Source organism: Condylostylus longicornis, unplaced genomic scaffold (assembly GCF_029603195.1).
Source record: "Condylostylus longicornis isolate FDR11 unplaced genomic scaffold, ASM2960319v2 ptg000005l, whole genome shotgun sequence".
NCBI lineage: Eukaryota > Metazoa > Arthropoda > Insecta > Diptera > Dolichopodidae > Condylostylus > Condylostylus longicornis.
The window spans coordinates 6758451-6780742 of NW_026577974.1; the positions used below are offsets into that span (position 1 = coordinate 6758451).

Sequence of the window (22292 nt, forward strand, 5' to 3'; positions counted from 1 at the left end):
TAATTATTGATTAATTTTTAAATATAAAATTTAAATTCAATACGAATGTAAAGATCATAAAATTTTAAAAATTTTGGATTATTTTTATTGTATTCTAATTCTAATTTCGAATTCTAATATTTGAACTTCTCTAATTGAATTTAAAGTGGTTTCGTTTTCTTTAATTTGAGAAAGAATTTTCTAAGTAATTAAGATTCCATTTGAACATTTTTTTGATTTTAAAATTTGCTAATTAATTAATTAAATGTGAACAAGTTTTTTCAAATCAAGGTCCATTTATGAATTTCAGTTCTGAATTTTATACTCATAAAGGAACATTATTTAAATTTCATTTATCAAAAATGAATAAATATTAAAAATTTTAGATGAAATTTTGAACTACTCCAATAAAACGCCTCCAACATATATGTTTCAATTTCTAATTTTTATTGGTAATTTATTTGGTATAAAAACTCGGATAGTTTCTTAATGAAGAAGGGTTGAAGAATTTATGTATTGTGTTCAAAAAATCTAAATGAATTTCAAAATTAATTAAAATTTTTGCTCATTTTATATAAGCTAATTTAATTTTAATAACAAAGTAATCAGAGGGCTCTTAGTTCTTCGCTAATTAAATAAATAATTCAATTATAACAAATTTGAACACGGTTTTATCTGAAAAGAATTTAACTATTATGCAGAATAGCTAATAATTTTAGCATTTCGAATATATACATATACAAAAAATATGCAATGGCCTGGAACATACCATAAAATTTTTGTATAATTTTGGATTATGCACAGCTTTTATGTAGTTCTGTTGACGCCTAAAATAATACCATAAAAAAACATTTGGATTTTCCCAAAACTTTACGATCTCATTTTAAAAATTCATAGAATTTTTTTAATTTTTTATTATTTTGAAATAATTTTATGGCTAAAAATTCACTTTATAATACAAATCATACATTTTCTTGCAGGATAATTAAACTGCAACTGTACACAATATTGATTGGTCAAGTAGGGTATTATAATGTTAAAGAATTTTTGATTTTGAATACAATCATAAAAAATGTGAAATTAAATGGAAAATTAGATAATAAAACAATTATGTAGGTATACCAAAAGGTAAAACATCAAAGGTTTTCTTTATATATACAATTCTAAATAATCACCATATTACAAGAACAACAGAAGAGAATCCTTTTAAAGTGCAATTTAAATATTAAAATTTAAAAAAAAAAATCTTGAAAAATTTTCACTCTAAAACATGAAAATTCCATAACATTGTTATAGGTATTCATTCCTCTATGTTATTAAGGTAATTTTTTTTATCCTTTATTATAATTATACGCTAATTTTTGTTACGTACAACGTAAATTTATAATTTTTAATGCATTATGTGGGTACCTTACCTATATATACTCTTATTATATTATATTTGAATATACAAGGTCATATAATTAACGATTTAAAATTGTGTTTATGTCACAAGCCTCGTAATTTAAAAGGACTTTTCACACAGTGCACGGTGCATGTGCATTAGGTTGGAGCGAACAAAGATTTTCGTAATATAAAGAATGGGGGTAGTTGGCAATTTTTACTTGGACCTTAAATAGGTGTATATACTTGTATTTGGCAATTTTTACTTGGACCTTAAATAGGTATATATACTTGCTAAGTTTGAAATGATTGGAATTTGTATTTTGCCTTCAATTTTTATATTAAGATTTTCAATTTTCACAATATGTAAAAATCGCATTCTTGTTATAAGTAATTGATTAACAATTTCAATTCGGACTGATTGAGAGCGGCTTAAATCGCTATGGTGGTCATATACAGACATCTACTTTCTCATGGCTCCATTGCCATTAACGTTCTTTATTTTTTGGAAGTGAAATTTTTGAGAAGAGATGCTATTTATCTGACGAGCAAATTTAAAACCTTTCAAAAGCATTTCGGGTTTATATTGTAATATAAAAATTTTCTAACAAAAAATTTCCATGTACATAAAAGAGCACTCCATCCTATAATGCATATTGTGTGGCGGTAATTTTAACGTTTTAAAATTTAAATGAACAAAAGCCATAGGTATATGCACTTATTAATGCTGTTTTAAGTTCTTTCAAGTGTTTATTTTTACACAAATATAATATAAATTTTTTATTTTTCTCATTATAATTACAATATATTCATGTATTTGAATAGAAAGCAGTGCACTTACATTCAACACAATTTTTGCATGCTCACTTTGAATGTGATATTGCGGTCTTACACTACAATAAAATATAACAATAACAATATGGTGTTAAAGTGTGTGCATTAAGCAACAGAATGGGTAAAACCATAAAAATTTTTTTCTTGATATTAATTTTCTTCTTTAGAATTTTATAGTTGTTGTTAATTATTACTGCTAGTTCTATTCTTTGTTCTTATCTTCATGTTACTTACATACCTGTTTTAATGAATAAATGTGTGCATGTTGGTTTTGTGTATGTATTTTATGTGTACGATGTATTTATACGAGTACCAAATTAAGATATGATACATGAAATTGGAAAAAGTATTTTATTAATTTTAGGGATTTTTCTATATCCATATTATTAGTTAAATGAGGATGTTAAATAAAGGGACTGGAAAGGCCATTGTTTGTTTATAAGGCGAAAGGAGAGTTGTTCTGAAAACAGTGAGTTTAGATCACTAGTGGTCAAAATCATAGCATCTTTAAAAATTCTGTATGTTTTTGCTTACCAATGAATCCTGACCTAATATAGTCAGTTTTTTTTTGCTGAATCATGGTGTGATAATGCAAAATTTAATTGTATCCAAATCCTGTTCAATTAAATTGCAATTGTAACAGCGGTGCGAATTTTTTATGTAAGCAGTATTAAATACATTAAAATTTAAATTTTCAATCACATTGCAACTTGTGAGTATATAAATCTCATAAATCAAAACAAGTGGCTATTTAAATTTTCAATAGAAATCAACAGATTTGATAAAATCAAATTTTAAATTTTTTAAAAATTTGTACAACTAAAAAGTTCCCATTCAAATGTGATATATGTATGTATGCATACGAAAATAATAAATCAAGTACATATCCATTGTTTAGACTCTGGAGACTTTTATAAATACTTTCAATTCAAAAATAACTCTAATAATTCAATGCATTTTAGGTCAAAAAAATATTGTGAAAAATAAAAACCAGAAACAGATTATTTACCAAAACTGTGCCATCAACAATATTTGGATTCAATTCTCATGTGTTTATTATTTGAAATTTTTTGCTAATCAAAAAAGTACTTTATTTAGTATTTTGTGAATTTATGCAATCAAATACATTTGAGACCCAAAGGTCTCAATTTCTAAACAGTTTTAAATTGTATAAAATTTTATAATAGGATTTGATTGACCGATTTAAATTTAAAAAGTAATTTTGTTTGGTATAAAATTAAAATGTTTAATAGAAATTTATATGGTTAAGCAAATGAATAATAGATGACGCTTATAAAATGGTATTGATTAAGAGTTGAAACTGCTTAGAAAGGCTAACTATAATCGTACGCTCAATGCGGCGACTTAGTAATCGCAAAGTGTTGGTAGCAAAATACTAATACAATCCCGATACTCTCTGGGAGTGTAGTAGCAGTTCAATAACTAGTACAATATTTATAGTTTGTACATGTAGTCAAATATTTATATTCTTATGTTCTGTCCTCAATATGAAAAATAAGGCCAATTACTTTATACTTATTGTGTGTTAACCATAAAATTGAATTTTAATTTACTTTTTCTTAAATTTGAAAGTAAATATTTTGGAATACTTTTTAATTAAATAGAAAATTACGTTCCTAATATAAATGATGATTAATTTTCCTTACACATTTTTTGGTTTTTTTTTTCTAAAATCTTTTTATTATTGTTATTCTAAAATTTACTGTAAAAAAAAAAAAAAAAAAGAAATTGTGCGTGCCTTAAGACATAATTTTCATTTCTATATAATCTAATTTAATATTCATATCTCATTTTTACATAATAGGAACTTGTACTAGTTGAGTTAAAAACAAATATATAAATAATGTTAGAAAAAAAAGGGTAAGAACAAAACAAAATAAAAATTGTTCATTTAGAAAACTTGAAATTTTTAGCGGTTATCCTTTAATTTTACCAAAAATTACACAATTTTATGGAACACTCCACATTATTTTCGTATACACCGTTTATATACACAATATGTAAAAAATAGAGCTTATATGCGGCAAATTCGATCATTAAAGCGAAAATATAAGAAAAAAAATATCAAATATTTTCACGTATTACACCGCGTCATTTTTTTAAGCAATGTAACTTTTGCAAACGCGATATTTCTTTCGATATCATATCGCTAGTGCAGAAATTTAAATAACGTTTCCGGCGAATTCGCTTATTACAGCAAAAATATGAGAAAATTGTTAAGTAATTATTCATTTTACTCCAAAATTCATTTACCTACCGAAAACAAAACCATTGTTTCGATTTCATACAGTGGCTGTTAGAGAAATTTTAAGAAAATTTTTGCGGCGAATTAATCTAATAAAAATTTTATAAAAGAGCCCTAGAGGATTTTGTATTCACAAATTTGATTTAAATATATTTTTTTTCGACATTTCAATACAATATCAAATCTACTGAATGTTTACAATATCCTTAAAGGATGAAAAAAAAAATTTTTTGCCTACGTGTTTCCTTATCATTCTTTTCAAACCAAAAAACATTCTTTTTTTTATTTTTCTCTTTATTTTCGGAAAAATGGTGAAAATATAGTAAAAACGTAGTAGAACAGTTTATTTTCCTTAAATTTTTTTTTACTTTTTTTTTTTTAAATGAGTGCCTATATATTTTTGTTATAAACGTGTCTTGTATTCGCCATGATGTTTATTATTTTAAGGATATTTTTTTGGTATTTTATGTTCTTTTTTTGATTTAGTATAAAAAAAAAATTCGCTGTTTTTGCGAGTTAACATAAAAAGTTAAAAATTTTCCCTATATAAGAAAAGTTTTCTTATTTTTTTTTTAAGAGAAAGAAGAAGACAAACACAATGACACAAAGGAAGAGAGAAGAAAAAAAGTAGTCGTTCTTTCCTTTGAACGTGACTTGAATTTTTCTAGAGCAATTTGTGATTTTTATTTTCCGTTTTTGTTTTTTTCGCTCAGTTCTTACTCAAATTTCCGCTTTTTGTATAATACGGTTTTAAAGATATACTTTTTTCATAGTCCCTAATGAATATTATTGAGTTATTGAGATCCAAACTTTAATTGTGGGTTAAAACAGAAAAAAAAAAGTTTTGAAAAGTTACAAATGATTTTTAATATTTTAGCGATTTTTGATCGCGATTCTTATTTAATTTTCTTTGATTTTTGTATTAATTTTTAAAAATATTTTATTTCATAAAAAAAGAAATTTACAATATAATCAAAAATTTTAATATTTTCTTTTTTTATTTACAGGTGAGTTGCTTTAATTATTATTCGAAAATTTAAAAAAAATTCAATTAAATGAAGCAGTAGAGAGGAAAAATATGTTTGAATTATGGTAACACTATAATAAATAATTTGATTTCGCTTAATAATTAAATTCGAACGAATTTAAATACTTCAAGTTTTCAAGACTGTAAAGTTTTTAAATTTTTTGTAAAATAATGGAAACCTTATCAAGTAGCAAGTTTTAGATAAAATATCGGGAAGCATGTCATAAATTCACAATATTGAAAGTTTAAATATAAGAGGTTTTATAGTCGGAGTCAAGATATCAGAGTTTAAATGGAAAACATGAATTCAGGAAATAAATTAAAAGTATAAACTCAAATTCAAACAAGGCCAATCAGGTTACAATCAGGAGAATGATGTTTAACTTAAAAGGGCCTTTAAATGGCTGCAATAAGAGCCTCTATTGAAGTTGAAAGTATACAAAATTTTATTTTATTTACATAGAGTGACCGAAATTCTTGTCAGAATATGAAATGTATCGTAGAATTTTGAACTCCTAAGCTCTCATACTTTTGTGGGTTGTTATTAATTATTTTTTTTTCGTTTTTACAATGGTTTTTGACTATCGAGATTAAAATTTTAAGTTAGAAACATTTTCTACTTGTAAAATTGTCCTCTCCTCATGGGAAACCAGGAAGAAATATTAATAATCTTCAAGTGCCTATTGTATCAAAGTTATTGTTTTAAAGAATGTGTGACTTTCTTAATTTTAATTTTATACTAGCAATTTTGATTTGACGTAAAAGTAACTTGTACACAATGCTGTCTATGTGGCTACTCCTAATAGAGAAAGCTGCAAGGAAGTATAATGTTTCTGAATTAAAATTGCTATTTAATTTAAACCTCTTTTAATTGAAAACCCTACTTTATAAACTAAAATTTTCCTCTTATTCTATCTACCCAAATTTAAACTACATTTACGATTTCAAAACTTATGTTTTGAACTTACAAAGTTGTAAATTAAAAATATTTTCTCTTTATTTGTGTTAAGTAGCAACGTTCCACATTTGCGGTCACAAAATTTAATGATAAAAATTTTAAAAATCTTTATTTTTCTTTTATTATTTTATTTTTACTCTAATTTTGCATTTAATATATTATAAAATTATTAAAAAGTTTCTGTGTTCTCCTTTATACTTTTAGAATACAAAATTATAAAATTTTAAAAATATTTTCTCTTAAGTTTTTTCTTGTTTTTTAGTAAAAGCAAATATTTTTTTTGCTTTGAGTAATTTTTTATTTACCAAAACAAAAAAAAAATTTTTCTTTACCCAATAACAAGGATTAACAAGAAAAAAAAATGAATAAACAACGCAAAAAATGCCCTCCTTTTTTTTTAATTTTTTTTCGGCTTTCTTTAAATTCTTTCTTGTTAAATTCCAATAAAAATTCACCTAAGTGTGTATAACGTACTCATATAAAAAAAATATAAAATCACTACGTTACATGCATAATTTAAAATTCTACGATTCTACAAATATTACACAAACACACACACACTTAAAATTCAAATTTCCACACACTTAAATTTTTTTTATATTAGTCTTACTATTTATTTAATTATTCTCTTATTATAATCTCATTTTTTTGTGTTCGTTTTAAGTATTTTTTACTTTGTACTATCTATTCTATTTTCATCATCTCTTTTTCCTCCCTCCCTCTGTGCATTTTCATTTCTTCTCGGTCCGTCCATCAACCCTCTTCTTTTTTTTTTTACTATTTTCCCTACGATTGTAATATCCTATTTTTTTGTTTCCATTTTTTTTTATTTGTTTGTCCTGTTTTTCATATCATCGGGTACTTTTACCTTTTTTCTCTATTGATTTTTTCTCTGTGTATTTGTGCGGAATGCATTGCTCCCTATAATAATACTAATAATAATAATTTGCTAGCACAATATAGCATTTGAAATTTTCATATATATATAATTCACATACGGCAAAAATCATATACTTGTGTATGAATGTGTGTATGCCCAAAATATATAGGCCAAAAAAGAATGAAAAGAGATAATATAAAACTAATAACGAAAGAAAAGAAGAATGAACAAAAAAACGTAAGAAAAAAAAAACAGGATAAAAGTTTTGACATAAAAAAATAGTTATAACTGACAGGTTAGGAGAAAAGAATTTAAATTAAATGTCAAAAAAAGAGAAATTTTTTTTTGTTATACAAATACAAAAGAGAACGAAGAATTAAGAAAAAAAGAAACCCCCAAAAAAAATTTTTTGATTTTTTTTTCCCTTTTTTTTTGAAATATAAAAATGTGTCATTTTCCTATTTTTATATTGGAAAAAAAAATTTACTGTTATACAAAATGATTATGATTTATACATATGTATAACAGTTAAGAAAGCTTTTATTTTCATCGTTGATTGAAGTAATGTGAAAGATAAATTTTATATGAAATAATTGTAAAATGAAAATTTTTAAATTTTTTAATTTATTTTAGGGTTTGTATTGAAAAGAAAATATTAGAAGAATCAAGAAACCTTCTGGCTAATATAAAAATAATATTACATTAATTTGAAAATTTTTTATGTAATAGAACTTAAAATGAACCTAAATTAAATCTAAAAATCAAAATATTTCCAATAAAGTGGCATCTATCGGATTGGAAATGCATAACTCAAATCCCAATTAAATTAAGGCTTGTGCAGTTTCACTAGTTCAGAAAGCAATAGAAGAGTTCCATGAATTTTTAAAACTAATATAATCAGAATAAATTTTAGGAGACATGCTATAATAATTTAAATATTATTAACGTTAATGATGTGAGTATAACCAGTTTGCTTTATTGTTATTGAATTCAAATCAATAAGGGTAAATATGAAAACAAAATAATTATATGAATTTAAAAAAAATTTAAGCTTTAACTTTTTTTTTTGATATGTCAACATTTTATAAATTATTTTTATTATTTTAGGAATTTCAATTTGAAGATTTTATATTGCATTAATAAAATTGTGATTTTTATTTGTATTTATGAATTAAAACATTAAGAATGAAGGCTGAAAATTGAATATCTTGCAAGATATAAAAATACAAACTAGATTTAGAAATTTTCAATTAATTTGGTAATTTTTAATTAAATTTTTAATTCATTTTCCTAAATAATATTGGGAAATTACAAATATACAAATATACATATATTTCTAATACTCTTTTTATAAAAAATTTGAAATTTTAGATTCTAAATATCAACCATATTTAAAAACAAATCAATATTGCGTGTACGATTATCCTTTAATTTATAATAATTTCAATTATTTTAAATTTTTTATTCATTCATGTTGAAAATGCAAAATATAGAAGAACATTGGCCCGAATATTTGACCTTCCAATTTATATATGTACATAATTAAATACAAACACATTTTTTTCTTAATTTAAATCAGAATATTATTCAATTTTAAAATGTCATTTGCAAATGTTCTCTATATAGCGTATAAACAACAGAAATAAATTAAATTATAATTTTAAATTAATATAAAAAAAACATAATTTAAAAGCCTCTAAATACTCGTATTAATAATGATATTTTTATGATAATATTTCATTTGAAATCAATAATTTATTACTGCATTAAATTTTTTTGCATATTTATTAAATTTTAAAAAATTCCAAATGTAAAATTATTATGGTGCATAATATGCAGCAAATGAATTGAATATCAAAATATGCAGGACTTTTTAATAATGCTATAAAATCAAAATTTTAATTTTAATGAATAAATTTAATGAAATTTTATGTATAACATGTGAAAATTTAAAAATCATTCGCATATATGCAAGAAAAATAATTAAAAATAAATTATTCATTTCATTTAAAAAAAAAAAAAAATACAAAATTAAATAAATTAAAAATTTTTTAATTGAAATTCTTTTAGTGTCATACTAGCTACATTATTATTTGAAATCAAAATAATTTAATTTTAAATATCCGAATATATTATACATTTGAATGCAATATATACAATTAATTATAAGTATACATATATAAGTACACATTTCATACATATGTACATACAAACATTATTTGTATAACATCAAATATAAAATTAAATTTTATAAAGAGCAAAAATTAAATCCTTTTAATAAACATATTATTATTATTATTACTAAGACAGTAACTAACATAAGAGTATTATAGCAAAATAATAGTTCTAACAAGAAGAAAAATTAATGAAATAAAATAAAACAAGAAAAAAATCTTGAAACAAAAATTTACTGCGCAAAAATAATATTCAGAAAAAAAAATTGCATTGTCCTTATATACATATTCATAAACATATACAGAGTGATTCAGTAAGGGAAAAACTTGATATTTTCTAAAATTAGAATGCTTGGTATTCCTAGAGTACATAAAATACAAAATAAAATGATATATTAATTTCAATCCCTTTATTTAGCCCTTTTAAAAACTGTTTGTGTGAACATTTTATATTTTTCGGAATGGGCAAGTAAAAATTTTCGTAAAACATTGTGAAAATCTCTGAATCTCGTAAACCTTTGGGATTCGACACCAAGTTTCAAATAAAAATTTTATCCTTTTTGATATCCTAAATGTTGTTATATAATATTGTAGTCTTTACTGATTCACCCTGTATATATGAATTTTAAGTGTTGAAAATATTGTAATATTATATATGTACATACGTGTATGTTCAATGTATATAGAGTGTTGTGGTATAGTTATTATTTTAAATTAAATGTTGCACTCTTAACCCTAATAAGCACTAAATGTGTACTTGTATAGTAAACATTCCTTGAACTCTTTGGAAAAAAAAATGCAAAACAAAGATAAATAGAAGAAAACAAGAGAATTAATTTTTTCTCATTTTTTTTTTTTTAAAGAAAAATTCTTTATTATTTCATCTTCCATATTCATATAACACACATGTATATATGTTTATATATGTATAATATAGCACATTTTTCATATATGTAAACATTTCTAATGAAATAAGAATTTTATTTTAAATGCGAAGTTTAATTTTTGTATTATACTTATCTTATATACTTATATGTATAGTATTTAATATACATAAGATATCAAATATTTTCTTGTAATCATGTATGTATATATATTCATAGATGTTATATACAAGTATATATGTATGTATTTGTGTAAATAAGTATCATTTTTCTTAAAATCGGATTAAATATTAAAAAAGTTTTACAACTTCAATATATGTATGTATAAAAAGAGAATTTAAATGGATACAGTGTGTGTGTATAACAGTTTAAATTTTAAAATTTTCTTTAAATGTTTATAATGTTTTGAGCCAATCTTTTTACGTTTAGAATGTAATTGTGTTTAAGTTGAATTTTACAGTTTCAGATTTTATTTCAAATTTCTAGTTCCAATTAATTGTATATAAAAATAAAGTTAATGTACAGAGTGTGTATAACAGTTCTTATTCTTAATTTCTCTTTTAACAAAACTGAAAATATGCTGTAAAAGTATAGATTTTTTAATGCACATCTATAAAAATAAAAAATTTATATTGAAAGACGTAAAACTACATGCTTTTAACGCATACTCTGGTTCCATGGAACATTTTTGTATGCATTTATAATGAAATCTAGTTAATGAAATCTAAAATTACTATTTGAAAATCTAGCCGTAAATTTATGAAATCTTTTATTCTCAATTGTTTGATTCTTAATTAATCAATCAAAGTCATTCAATCAATTTTAAATTTTTTTTGGTTCGGTTTTTTTTTACAGTCGCATATCCACACTCTGCAACACAAAATTCAATTTAATAAAAGGTCATATAATTTGGATTTTTAATAGTTTGCATACATGATTTTCTATATATATGTACATATATTTTGTATGTATTACTTAATTTATTTACTTGTTTATTTATTAACTTTACACATTTACCAAAGAAATAAAAGAAAAAAATAGCATCAAAAACTTTTTCTTAAGAATAACGTAAAAATTCTTACTATACGCTTTCCTTGAACTCATTGTACACATCATACATGTACTTATGTAGATACATATATAGGTATGCAAACATTTATGTATATATAGGTATGTACTTATATGTATGGTACAAATTTAATATAGAATTTTTCATAGGATCCTTTTTAAATTCATTTTAATAAAAGGTTTTTTAATAATAGTATTTGAGGACGAAATTCTTATATGTACATAAAAAAGAAAAAGGAAAACAAACAACAATCAAAAATTTTTTAAATTTTATATTAGATTTGTACATTTTATATATATATATATGAAATGTATGTCATTATTTACTCATCTTCACAAGTTTTTTTTTTGCAGGAAAAATAAGAAAAACAAAAAAACAAATTGTTGCATTTTACTGGTATAATCGCTTTATCCATCTAGTAATACATAGCCATACATATATTACGCATACATACACATATATTTTAATTTATTGTTGAATTTCTTAACAACAATCTTCATGTCCTTTTCTCATATGTTCTCAATATTATTTATACATACATAGATTTTACTTTTATATTATTGTATACATACTCGCATATTGTATAAAATTTTGATTTGTTGGCTTATGTTTCTAATAACAAAAACATTTTTCTTTGTTATACCATCACTTTACATACATATGTACATATATATATATTCTTATAATGTTATAATATTTTAGTGTTATTTTGATTATACTTCTGACAGCAAAATGGAACAGCGGTATTTATAGAAAAAGCTCAAATGTAAAATAAAAATAAATGAGAGAAGGAGTGAAAAACACAAAAATAAACAAACACGAAACAAAAAAAAAATATAATATTTTTAACTTTCCTGTTTATGTTTCGCTCAGGCGCACAAATATATGCAATAATAAAATTAAAACGAAAACGTTGAAAGAGAGAGAAATAGAAGAAGGAAACACTGAAATCCTTTATTAAACGTTATACATGATTTTCCATTTTCTTTCAATAAAATTCATTTTCTCTCAAAATTTAAAATCGAAATAAATGTTATTGACATAACAATAATTATGATTAGAGAGAAAAAGAGAATTAAATATTGGAAATTGGAATATAACTGTATAAGTGAAAATATTAAGCTTTGATTCTTTTATTGTTATATCATTTATATTGTTATATTAATTGTATTTATATGCATTCATGTATAATATAGGTTAGTTAGATAATAAATTTTGTATTATTGTATAACAAATTTTCTTATTTTATATTTATTGTTATACAAGTATAATAATATTAATTTTATATCAGTTTTGTAAAATTTATGTGTCGTAGGTTTTTTTTTTTGTAATTTCATATTACATATTTTTTTTTACTTTTGTTTTTTTTTTTTGTCATATCAGAATTATAACACTTTTAAAAAAGGTGTTATCCAATTAATATCAACAAGTATTGTAATTTCTTAAAACTTTAAAGACAATTTATTTATTGAGATAATTTCATATTTAATCTTAATATTGATGTTGGAGAATCAGAATAAAAATTTGAATTACAAGTTCCTCTAATTGTTCGGGTCGGACCTGAAAATTTAAGAAAGTATATAGATTTTTCTAAATTTATATGTACAATTGAATTGTATAAGCTTTTATTAAATATCTGAATTGTATAGGCTTTTGTTAAAATTATTTTAGAATGTAAGTATCATATTGGGAAATTTGTTCAAATTTTTTCAACCCATTTTTCATCACTAGTTTATTAAAATTGTAACTATTCCAAAATAGTAACGGTTAATTGGATTTTCTATCTCAATATGGAATAAATTAAAAAATAGCTTTATAATACCAAAAATTTACAATAATATTTATTAAATACAAGTACTGCCTATTGAGGTTGACCAAAATTAATTTGAATCACTCATTTAAAGAAAACAAAAAAAAAAAAAAAACAATTTAAGATGCTTACAATTACAACAAACAAAAATATAGTTCAGTAATTTGTTGAGTCAAATAATTTTTGACATTTTCTTTTCAGTTTTTATTCTCTATCATTTCTGACATTTATTTTCTTTTTCTTTTCTTTGAACATTTTACATACAGATGCAATACAAATACAGATTGTTCAAACAATTCAAAACAAAATATAAATTTAGAGAGACAATTAACTATGAGAGAAAGAGAGAGAGAGAGAGAGAGAGTAAAATAGGAGAATGATAATAGGTACAAAATTTAGGGAATAAAATAAGCTTTTTAATTTTAAATAATGAAAAGTAAAAATGAAAAACAGAAAACAGTGACAATATTTTGTTTTTTTTTCTAGGATAACAAATTTTTCTTATATACTCTCACAGTATAACATTTTCTTTCTCTCTTTTTTCCAGTAATTTTGTTTTATATTCTTGTTTTTTTTTTTTGTCTTATTTTAGGTATACTTAACAACAATTTTTCTTTTTATTATATTTTATTTTTTTTTTATATGTTTTTCATGAATTTTTCTTACAATTCATTCTTTTTTCTTTTTTGCACTATATAACACTTTGAGGTCATTCGTATTAGTGAAACCATGGGCACGAGGAAAAAAATAATAAAATAGAGAAAAAAAAAATGAAAAAATAAAGCAATTTTAATTCTTTTTTTATAAAAATATTTTCTAAATAACAATTTAATAAAATTATTACAAAAAATATTAAACATAAAGTTTAAAAAAAAATAATTTTTTTAAATTTAATATTGAATAAGTTTTAGAGCTTTAATTTGAAATCTAATATAAAATAAATTTTTGAAAAAAAAAGCATAATAAATTTTAATATAACAAAATTTTTTTTTATATTTCCTTTGTTTTTTTTTTTTTAAATACGTGTGTATTATTATACATTTTTTTTTTCATAGTCATCATTTAAGTATGTATATACATATACATCAGTAATGTGTATTTTATTTTTCGATATTTTCGAATTGAAAAAAAAAAATATATTTAATTAAAATAAATTTCAAAAAGTTTTTCTCTTAAATAAATGAAAATATTTATTGTAATTTTTCTAAAAATTAAAGTATAAAATTAAAAATTTAAGTGATGTTGCAAAAAATGAAAAATTTTGATTAAAAAATAATTTGTTTCACAATATTTTTGTATTAAATAATAAGAAAAATAGTAGAAGAAAATAGAGAAAAAAAAATTTGTACATAACAAAAATTATTTAATAAAAAATATTATTAAAAATTAAAATAAGAAAAAAATAAAAAAATAATATTTTATAAGTTTTTACTAACAAAGTTGCTTTCCTGCGAATAGTAGAAGAAAATATGGTATAACAGAAAAGAAAACTAAATAAAATTGTTAAAAATTGTTATTAAAAAAATTTCAACTCTAAAATATTCAAAAATACAAAAAAAAAAGATTATTGTAATAAACGCGAAACAAAGAAATAAATAACAAAATAATATAAAAAATTTTTACGAGAGAGAAACCCTCTCTTGCCCTCTCTTACCGTCTTGCTGTTTTTTTTTTTGGTTTTAAGTTTGTTCTTGTTTTTTATGTATTTTATTACTCTAATTCTACTATTTATTATTAATATTATTGTGAATACTATATATATGTACATATAAACGAAATTTTCAACTATACTATTGTGAATAAAAATATTTCTGAATTTAAAACAAATGAAAAAAAAAAGGAATTGAAAAAAATATTTTTTGCTGCTATTTTTTTTTTTTAAATATTTACGATTTTGAATAAGTAATTAATAATTAAAAATTTTAAAATTAATAAAATAAATAAACAATAAAAAATAAAATAAAAATAAAATTCAAAATAATTAAAAAATTTTCAAATTAATTCACAATAAAAAGTTAAAAATATTGAAAATATTTTAAGAGAAGAAAGCAAAACAAAATTAATTTTAAATATTAATAATTAATTAAAGAAAAAAGAGAAAGGAGTAAAACAATTTTTTATATAAAATTCAAAGTATAAAATAAAATAATATTTTTTTGATTTTGTTTATATATATATATATATATATATATATATATATATATATATATATATATATATATATATATATTTATATATTTATAACTGACATACATTTGTACACATACATAATTTAAATATTTATTTTTGAATTTTATTTTTTGTTTTACTCATACATATATTTATTTACGTATAGTTTAATATACAAAATTTATATTATTACTGTATGAAATACTTTATGTATACTTACGTGCTTGTATATTTTGTTTACACTTATATCTATATTATATCCAATTTATGTAATATTATTAATATATTATGAAAAGTATTATATTAGATTATTATAAATTTAATTTCAGAAATAACACTTAATAAGATAAGATAAGAAAATAAGAAAAAGAAACAAAGAATTACGTGCGATAATAAATTTTCCGTGTTAATTTTTCTTTACCTTGAAATTTTCACAAAAGAAATGGAAACAATAAGAATTAAATTATTTTTATTAATTATAAAGAATTTAAAAATTATGAAAGTCTATATAAGTTTGTTCGATTTCTATATTTATTAATGTACTCTTATATTTATGAACTCTTATATTTATTAATGTTCATAGTTTTAAAGATTTTGCAATATGGATGCTTATGAGTTAATTTCGACTAAAAAACTTGTAGTCTTATAATATGATTTTCAGCGAAAGGGATTTTCTTATGAATATTTATTTTAATTATACAGTTTTTTTTAAATTTTTTAAAATCACAAGGAACTCAACAATTTATTTTATAATTTTAAAAACATGTCTAATTAGAGAATTAAATTATATTCTTCATTATCTCCTAAACAAAATATATTAGAATCCTATGAGCAATCTCTAAATAACTGTGGAAATATTGCTCCTCGTCCAAAATTATGAGTATTTCATGAATAAATTGTAATAATTTTCAATAAACGAAGAAAAGTCTTTTAATCTTTTACATCCTGGGAAAGTGATTTTGCCAAATTGGTCCAGTTGAAAATATTGTTTACCATTATTAATATTCAAACAGTTTCACATAAGTGTTATACAAAAAATTTTTTAATAGTTTGCTTTTGTTTTCTTTCAAAATACAAAAATTAGTTTTTTAATTTGTAAATTCCAAATTTTAATAGAAATTCTACTATTCTAATACTCATACGACACACAAACTACGTTTCTAATTTTTATTTCAATTAAAAAATATTCAATTTTCAATTAACCTTGAATAAATACGTACACGTTATGTACACATATTAATTGATTATACAGATTCATATATTCTATATGTAGAACCTTAAAAAAGATTTTAACGCAAACAATTTTAAAAAAGTGGGCTCATTTTTTTTTCTCATTTTAATCAAAAGGACATTCTTTTTCATTAAAAATGCGAAAAGTGTTTTTTAAATAGGTTCTTCTTTTAATTTTATATATAATTATTCAAGTACATCCTTTATGTTATTATTATGTACTAGACATTTAATATGTAGACTAACACTTGAAATGCATTCAACTTAGAAAGAAAAAAAAAAAAATTGGAAAATTTATTTTAATTGTGAAAAATACTTAAATTAATTTAAAGTTTATATAATTAGACTAATTGCGTGTACTTTGTTTCTGTTTAAAAAAGACAAAAATTAAAAGAATTTTTTTTTGTTTTAAATGAGATTTTTAATGAAAGTGAATTTTATTTTTTAATCACTATGTGGAACTTGAAAATTTTTATGAAACTAATTATAAGAATCCTTTTTTATGTGATATGCAAAGAAGAACAAATTATCATTCATTAAGAATGTTCATTCATTAAAACTTTTAATAGATGCAATTTGAAGAAAATCGAATTTGATTTATTGTTGTTTTCGAAATAATTTGTTTAATAATGAAAATTCGTAATATTCGAACAGCAAATTTTAAAAATTTGATTTGATAAGGCGAATTATATATTCTAATTCAAAAATTGTTAGTGTATTATTAATTAATTTTAGATATGATCAAATAAGTCGCAAAATAATAGAAAAAACCTGAAAAATTTATATAAAATTAATTTATTTTAAAGTTAATATTTTGTAATTCACTTTGTATCTCACAATTTTTTAGTGAGAATTCTTATTTTCTCAATTAATTAGATTATAAGAATACGTTGAGAATTAAGAAAATCGATATAAGATGATTATTTAAAAATTCTCAAATATGCCACAAAATGCCAACTTCCAAATAATATTTGTGTCAAAATTTGCATATTCTCACTGTAGAATTAAAAAAAAAAAGTTACATAACATAGCCGGAAAATTTTCGACCCATTTCAATTTTTACCATCTATTATAAGAAGTATATGATTTTCTTAACCTCCTCGCAGTCTTCCGGTACTCCAGTGAGTGTAATGAGTTTGATTAGTGTGTTTACGGGCATAAGAAAATATACCTTTATATCTGTAGTATAAGAAATTTACAAGTTCAAATATCAATTTAAAAATTTTTTTAATAAATGACAGTTTTCCAGCAACAAACAAAGAAAAGAAAATTTGCACTTTACTCTAAAATTTTTATAAAAAAACTTAAAATGATTATTTTGCAAAAACAATAACCAATAAATTTTTTTTTTTTCTGAAATTTTTATAATAAAAATTCTTTTTAAAATTTCTAACATTTTTCATTTTTCTCTATACTTTTCCTTTTTATTAAACTTATTTGAGACGTGACAAAATTTTATTGAAATTAAAAACAGAAAGCAAAAAACTTTTTTTTTTTTTTTCTGAAAAATAGTAACAAAAAGTGCTCATAAATGCTCAAAGATTTCTTAATAGGTTAAAGACATTTTAAATTGAAAATCAATGAAAATGTCATAAAATAGAGCAAAAATAAAAAGGTTCACTTTGAGAAATTTTTAATTAAAATTCAATAAAAAAAATATTTAAATTAGTTATAGTTAAAATTCATAAAAAGGAAAATCATTGTAGTTAATTTCGTTATTTTACAAGGTAATATTGCAAATTACCTATTAAATATTGAAAAAAAAAAATCATTATTATTATTCGGTATTAGATTTATATAGTATGAATATTCCGATGCTATACCAAATAGTATGGAAATTTTCTCTCTGGCATTGGTCTCGAAGAGTGGGGTTTTTGAAAAATTCTAATATTTGCAGAGCACTTCAGAAGCACTTTTCAATGGAATGGAATCTTATACTTGTCGCCACCCGTACATTGGCTAAAGTATTTGATGATCTTTTACGTGAACAAGGCTTGGATTATATTTTGGATTTGAAAAGTTGCCCTTTTTTTTTTTTTGTGGCTCTGCTGACCAGAATTCTTCGTACGTCGAAGTCGGAAAAAAAAAAAAAGTAGAAAACAGGATATACTCGTAATAGAATCAAATTTCGCCGAAAAACATAATAGTATTCATAGACCTTCACATACAGTAACAACGCTACAACATACATAGGCTTCATGTTTCTTTGCTTTCTAGAATCTAAAGATCGTGCGAAGTTATCTTAAAAATCAAACAGAATATTATAGACTTGTAGCAAGTAACATAATAAAATTTTGTTACGCCGTAAAATATGCAATATTTAATTAATTTTCTAGAAATATTTTCTTTCAATTTCAATATTCTTTCAATATTCTCTTAGTGAAAAACAAATAAACAAACAAAAAATCCTCAAATAACTTGTATAATTACAAAACATTTAAAAAATATATAAAACCTATTATTAAAAACCTATACAATATAATTAATAGTAAGTAAAAAAAATTCAACATTTTATAAACCAAATAATTAAGTGATTAACAAACAACAATTTTTATAATAAATTTTTCATATTGAAATTATTATTAATAATGGAGAATTAAATATTTTAAATAATAAAATAAATATGAAAAGCACAAAAAAAAAACTAAAAATCCTTGAATTGAAAAACAAAAAAAAAGTAATAGGGTCGTGTGGTTGTGTGGTGTGGTGTGTTTTTTTTTTTTGCTTCCTGTTTTTATTTTTTTCTTATCTTATTCCATTTCAACAATAATAAATTTTAATTAAAATATAAAATAAAATATAATTTTTAAATGCCACTGTTTACATATATATATATACATATGTATATATATATATATGTAAACATAATTATTAAAGAAAAATATATTTATGGAAAATATAAAAATAAAATATAAAAAATGAAAACTATAAAAAAAACGAAAACAAAATATTAATAATAAAATAAAATAAAAAAAAAACTAAAAATGAATAAACAAAATAAATAAAATATTAATAAAAAAACAAAAAAAACAAAAAAACAAAAAAAAATATTTACAACTAAACTTCAAATATAAATGGTGTGTGTGTATGTAAAAAAGTATGTAGTGAAAAAATTTTTTCTCTCAAGGACAAAAGGGACATAAAACTGTCAAAAAGGCACCAAAAAGATTTCTTCACAAAACAGAAGAAACAGAATAGAAGAAGAATAGAATCGAAAAACATAAAAAAACAGAAAGAGAAAACAAATAAATAAATAAAAAAAAAATGCTTTTTTCCATTCCAAATTTGTAATTCGAACACAAAATTTTTCTGTTTGAATTTTCTTCTTCACTCCAATTTCTCTCTTTCCCTCTCTCTCTTCCTACACATTTTATTTTTTTTTTGGTTATTTTACTCACAATTTCCCTATAATCTAAATCTACGTGTATTAAATTTTTTTTTTTTGTTGTTAATAATTATATTTGTATGTAGAAATATTAACATTATAATATACAAGCACGTATTACATATATATATATATATAAATGCATACAGTATATATTTATTTATAAATATGTAAGATTTACTATTTAATCCAGTCACAAAGTCGTAAAAAATTCTCACCAAATTAAGCAACAAAATTATCAAAATCACAAAACAAAAACCAAAAAAAAAATAAAAAAAAAACAGTGAAGAAAAAATTCTAAAATAAAGGAACGTGTACAATAAAAATAAAATAATAAAATCAAAATCAGAAAAAAAAAAAGTGAAATTCTAGAAAAAAAAGAAAAGAAAAAAAAAGGTATCATTTTTTAATACACAAATGCCAACAAGAACAATACATGTGTGTGAGAGTGAAATGAAATAAAAAAAAAAAAGAGAAAAGTAAAATAATAAAAAAAAAAATAATAATCAAAATATAAGAGAAACGGGGCAGAAAAGAAAAAAATTATTTTCTTTGTCAATACACGCTATGTTCGAAACTAATCAGGTGAAAATGAAAAAAATTTTTTTTTTTATTTTTTTTTCTTACATTTTAAGCTTTAATAAAAAAAATATTTTTTTTTTTTTATATTTTAATAATAATTTTTTTCCTATTTTTTTCTTTTGAACATAATATTTTTCTTATATTTCTCTCTCTATCTCTCTCTCTCTCTCTTGCTCTCTTTATACAATATTATTTGTTAATTCTCATTATATATTCAAAATAATATAAAATCCTTTTAACGCTTAAGTTAAGTTAAATAATGATTAAGTATGAAAACAAATAAAAAAGAAACCGAAAGAAACGTAAATGTTATAAACATTTAATCAGTGTTGCCAACTCTTTTTTGCTCAATTTACTAGACTTAGTTTAAAATTCCCATTTCTTCACTTTCCAAACCCTATATTTTTTCTTCATATAATTTCCCTTTATGAAATTTTTTATTTATACACATACATTTAGCATTATACTTAAATAAAATGCTTATTTAATCATTTAATAAAACAAAAATAATGCATTTATTCAATTGCATAACTTAATTAATTATGATTAATTAAATAGGTACTTTCAAATTGCAATATTTGTAATACTATATCAATTTAAGAGCTTCAAAATAAATAATAGAATGTTTTATTTGTGTTCAAGTGTCAAATCTGCATTTGGAGGACACTCCAAATAAAATTTCCATAGAATTTCCCATGATTTTTGGCATTTTTCTCTTTAAGGTTTCAAAATTTCCTCAAAATGGGAAATTTTCTCATGGTTTTGCAACAATACTTTTAATATATGAAAACATTTTCAGAAATTTGAAAAAAAAATTGGAAAAGAATAATGAGCTTAAATAGATAAATTATTATTGCATTGCATGTGGTGTTAAATCGAAGAGAGAATAATATAAACAATAATATTATAAGAAATTGTTTATGTTTTTAGTTTTAAATTTAATTCGTTCTCATCAGTTGTCACTTATTATAATCAATATTTTAAGTATTTTATTTAATTGAGTTAAAGAACACAATAGCAATAAAAAAAATTTAATTTAATTTTACTCTTTCATAATATATATAGTATAGTATGTAGAGCAATATTAGCTTGATATACATAATTACTTTCATATCACAGTAAAATGAGAAGAGTAATTTCGTTGTTTCTTTTTTGAATTCAATTTTTGTGTCGTAAAAGTTTAAACGAAAAAAAAATTGTTTTTTTTCATTTGTCATCGGTATTTTCATATCAACATTAATACGAGTATTTTGAGTACAATTTCTCCGTAATAATATAATGATTTTCATTTTAGTTTTTTTGTTCCATTTTATTGAATTCAAGGAAGGCTTGATTTAAAGATCGAGGCCCCTCTTACTATTGTTACAAAAAACATGAATGAAAGGAAAATTGAGTTGAAGACAAAAATTTTAGTCAATTAAACTTTCTTTAATTTCATATAAAAATTATTTAAAAAAAAATTTCGAGTGCCCCCAATTTATAATTTTAAAGTGAATATTAAAAAAATAAGATAAGATAGTTTACTTTCACTGTTGTTGGTGGCGTTTCTGGTAAAATAAATTTTATATTTCAGTAGAAGCCACCTAGACGGCTACAGCTATAGTTAATATGTAATTTCTCTTGTGTTGTTGCAATTTAGTGGATCGGATTTGTGTTCGAATC

General features: G+C 21.7%; 1 protein-coding gene across 2 annotated transcripts in view; it reads left to right on the forward strand.

Annotated features, from left to right (window-relative positions):
* Positions 1-14568: 14568 nt before the first annotated feature.
* LOC129616322 (uncharacterized) overlaps positions 14569-22292 on the forward strand; it is a 66314-nt gene continuing 58590 nt past the window's right edge. Inside the window, exons 1-2 of one of the 2 annotated variants that reach the window (XM_055531932.1) lie at positions 14569-15397; positions 20242-20633. In XM_055531932.1, the coding sequence (XP_055387907.1) occupies positions 20616-20633 (18 nt within the window). In that variant the 5' untranslated portion in view covers positions 14569-15397; positions 20242-20615. The remainder of the gene's footprint in view (positions 15398-20241; positions 20634-22292) is intronic. The other variant, XM_055531937.1, reaches the window with a different exon arrangement.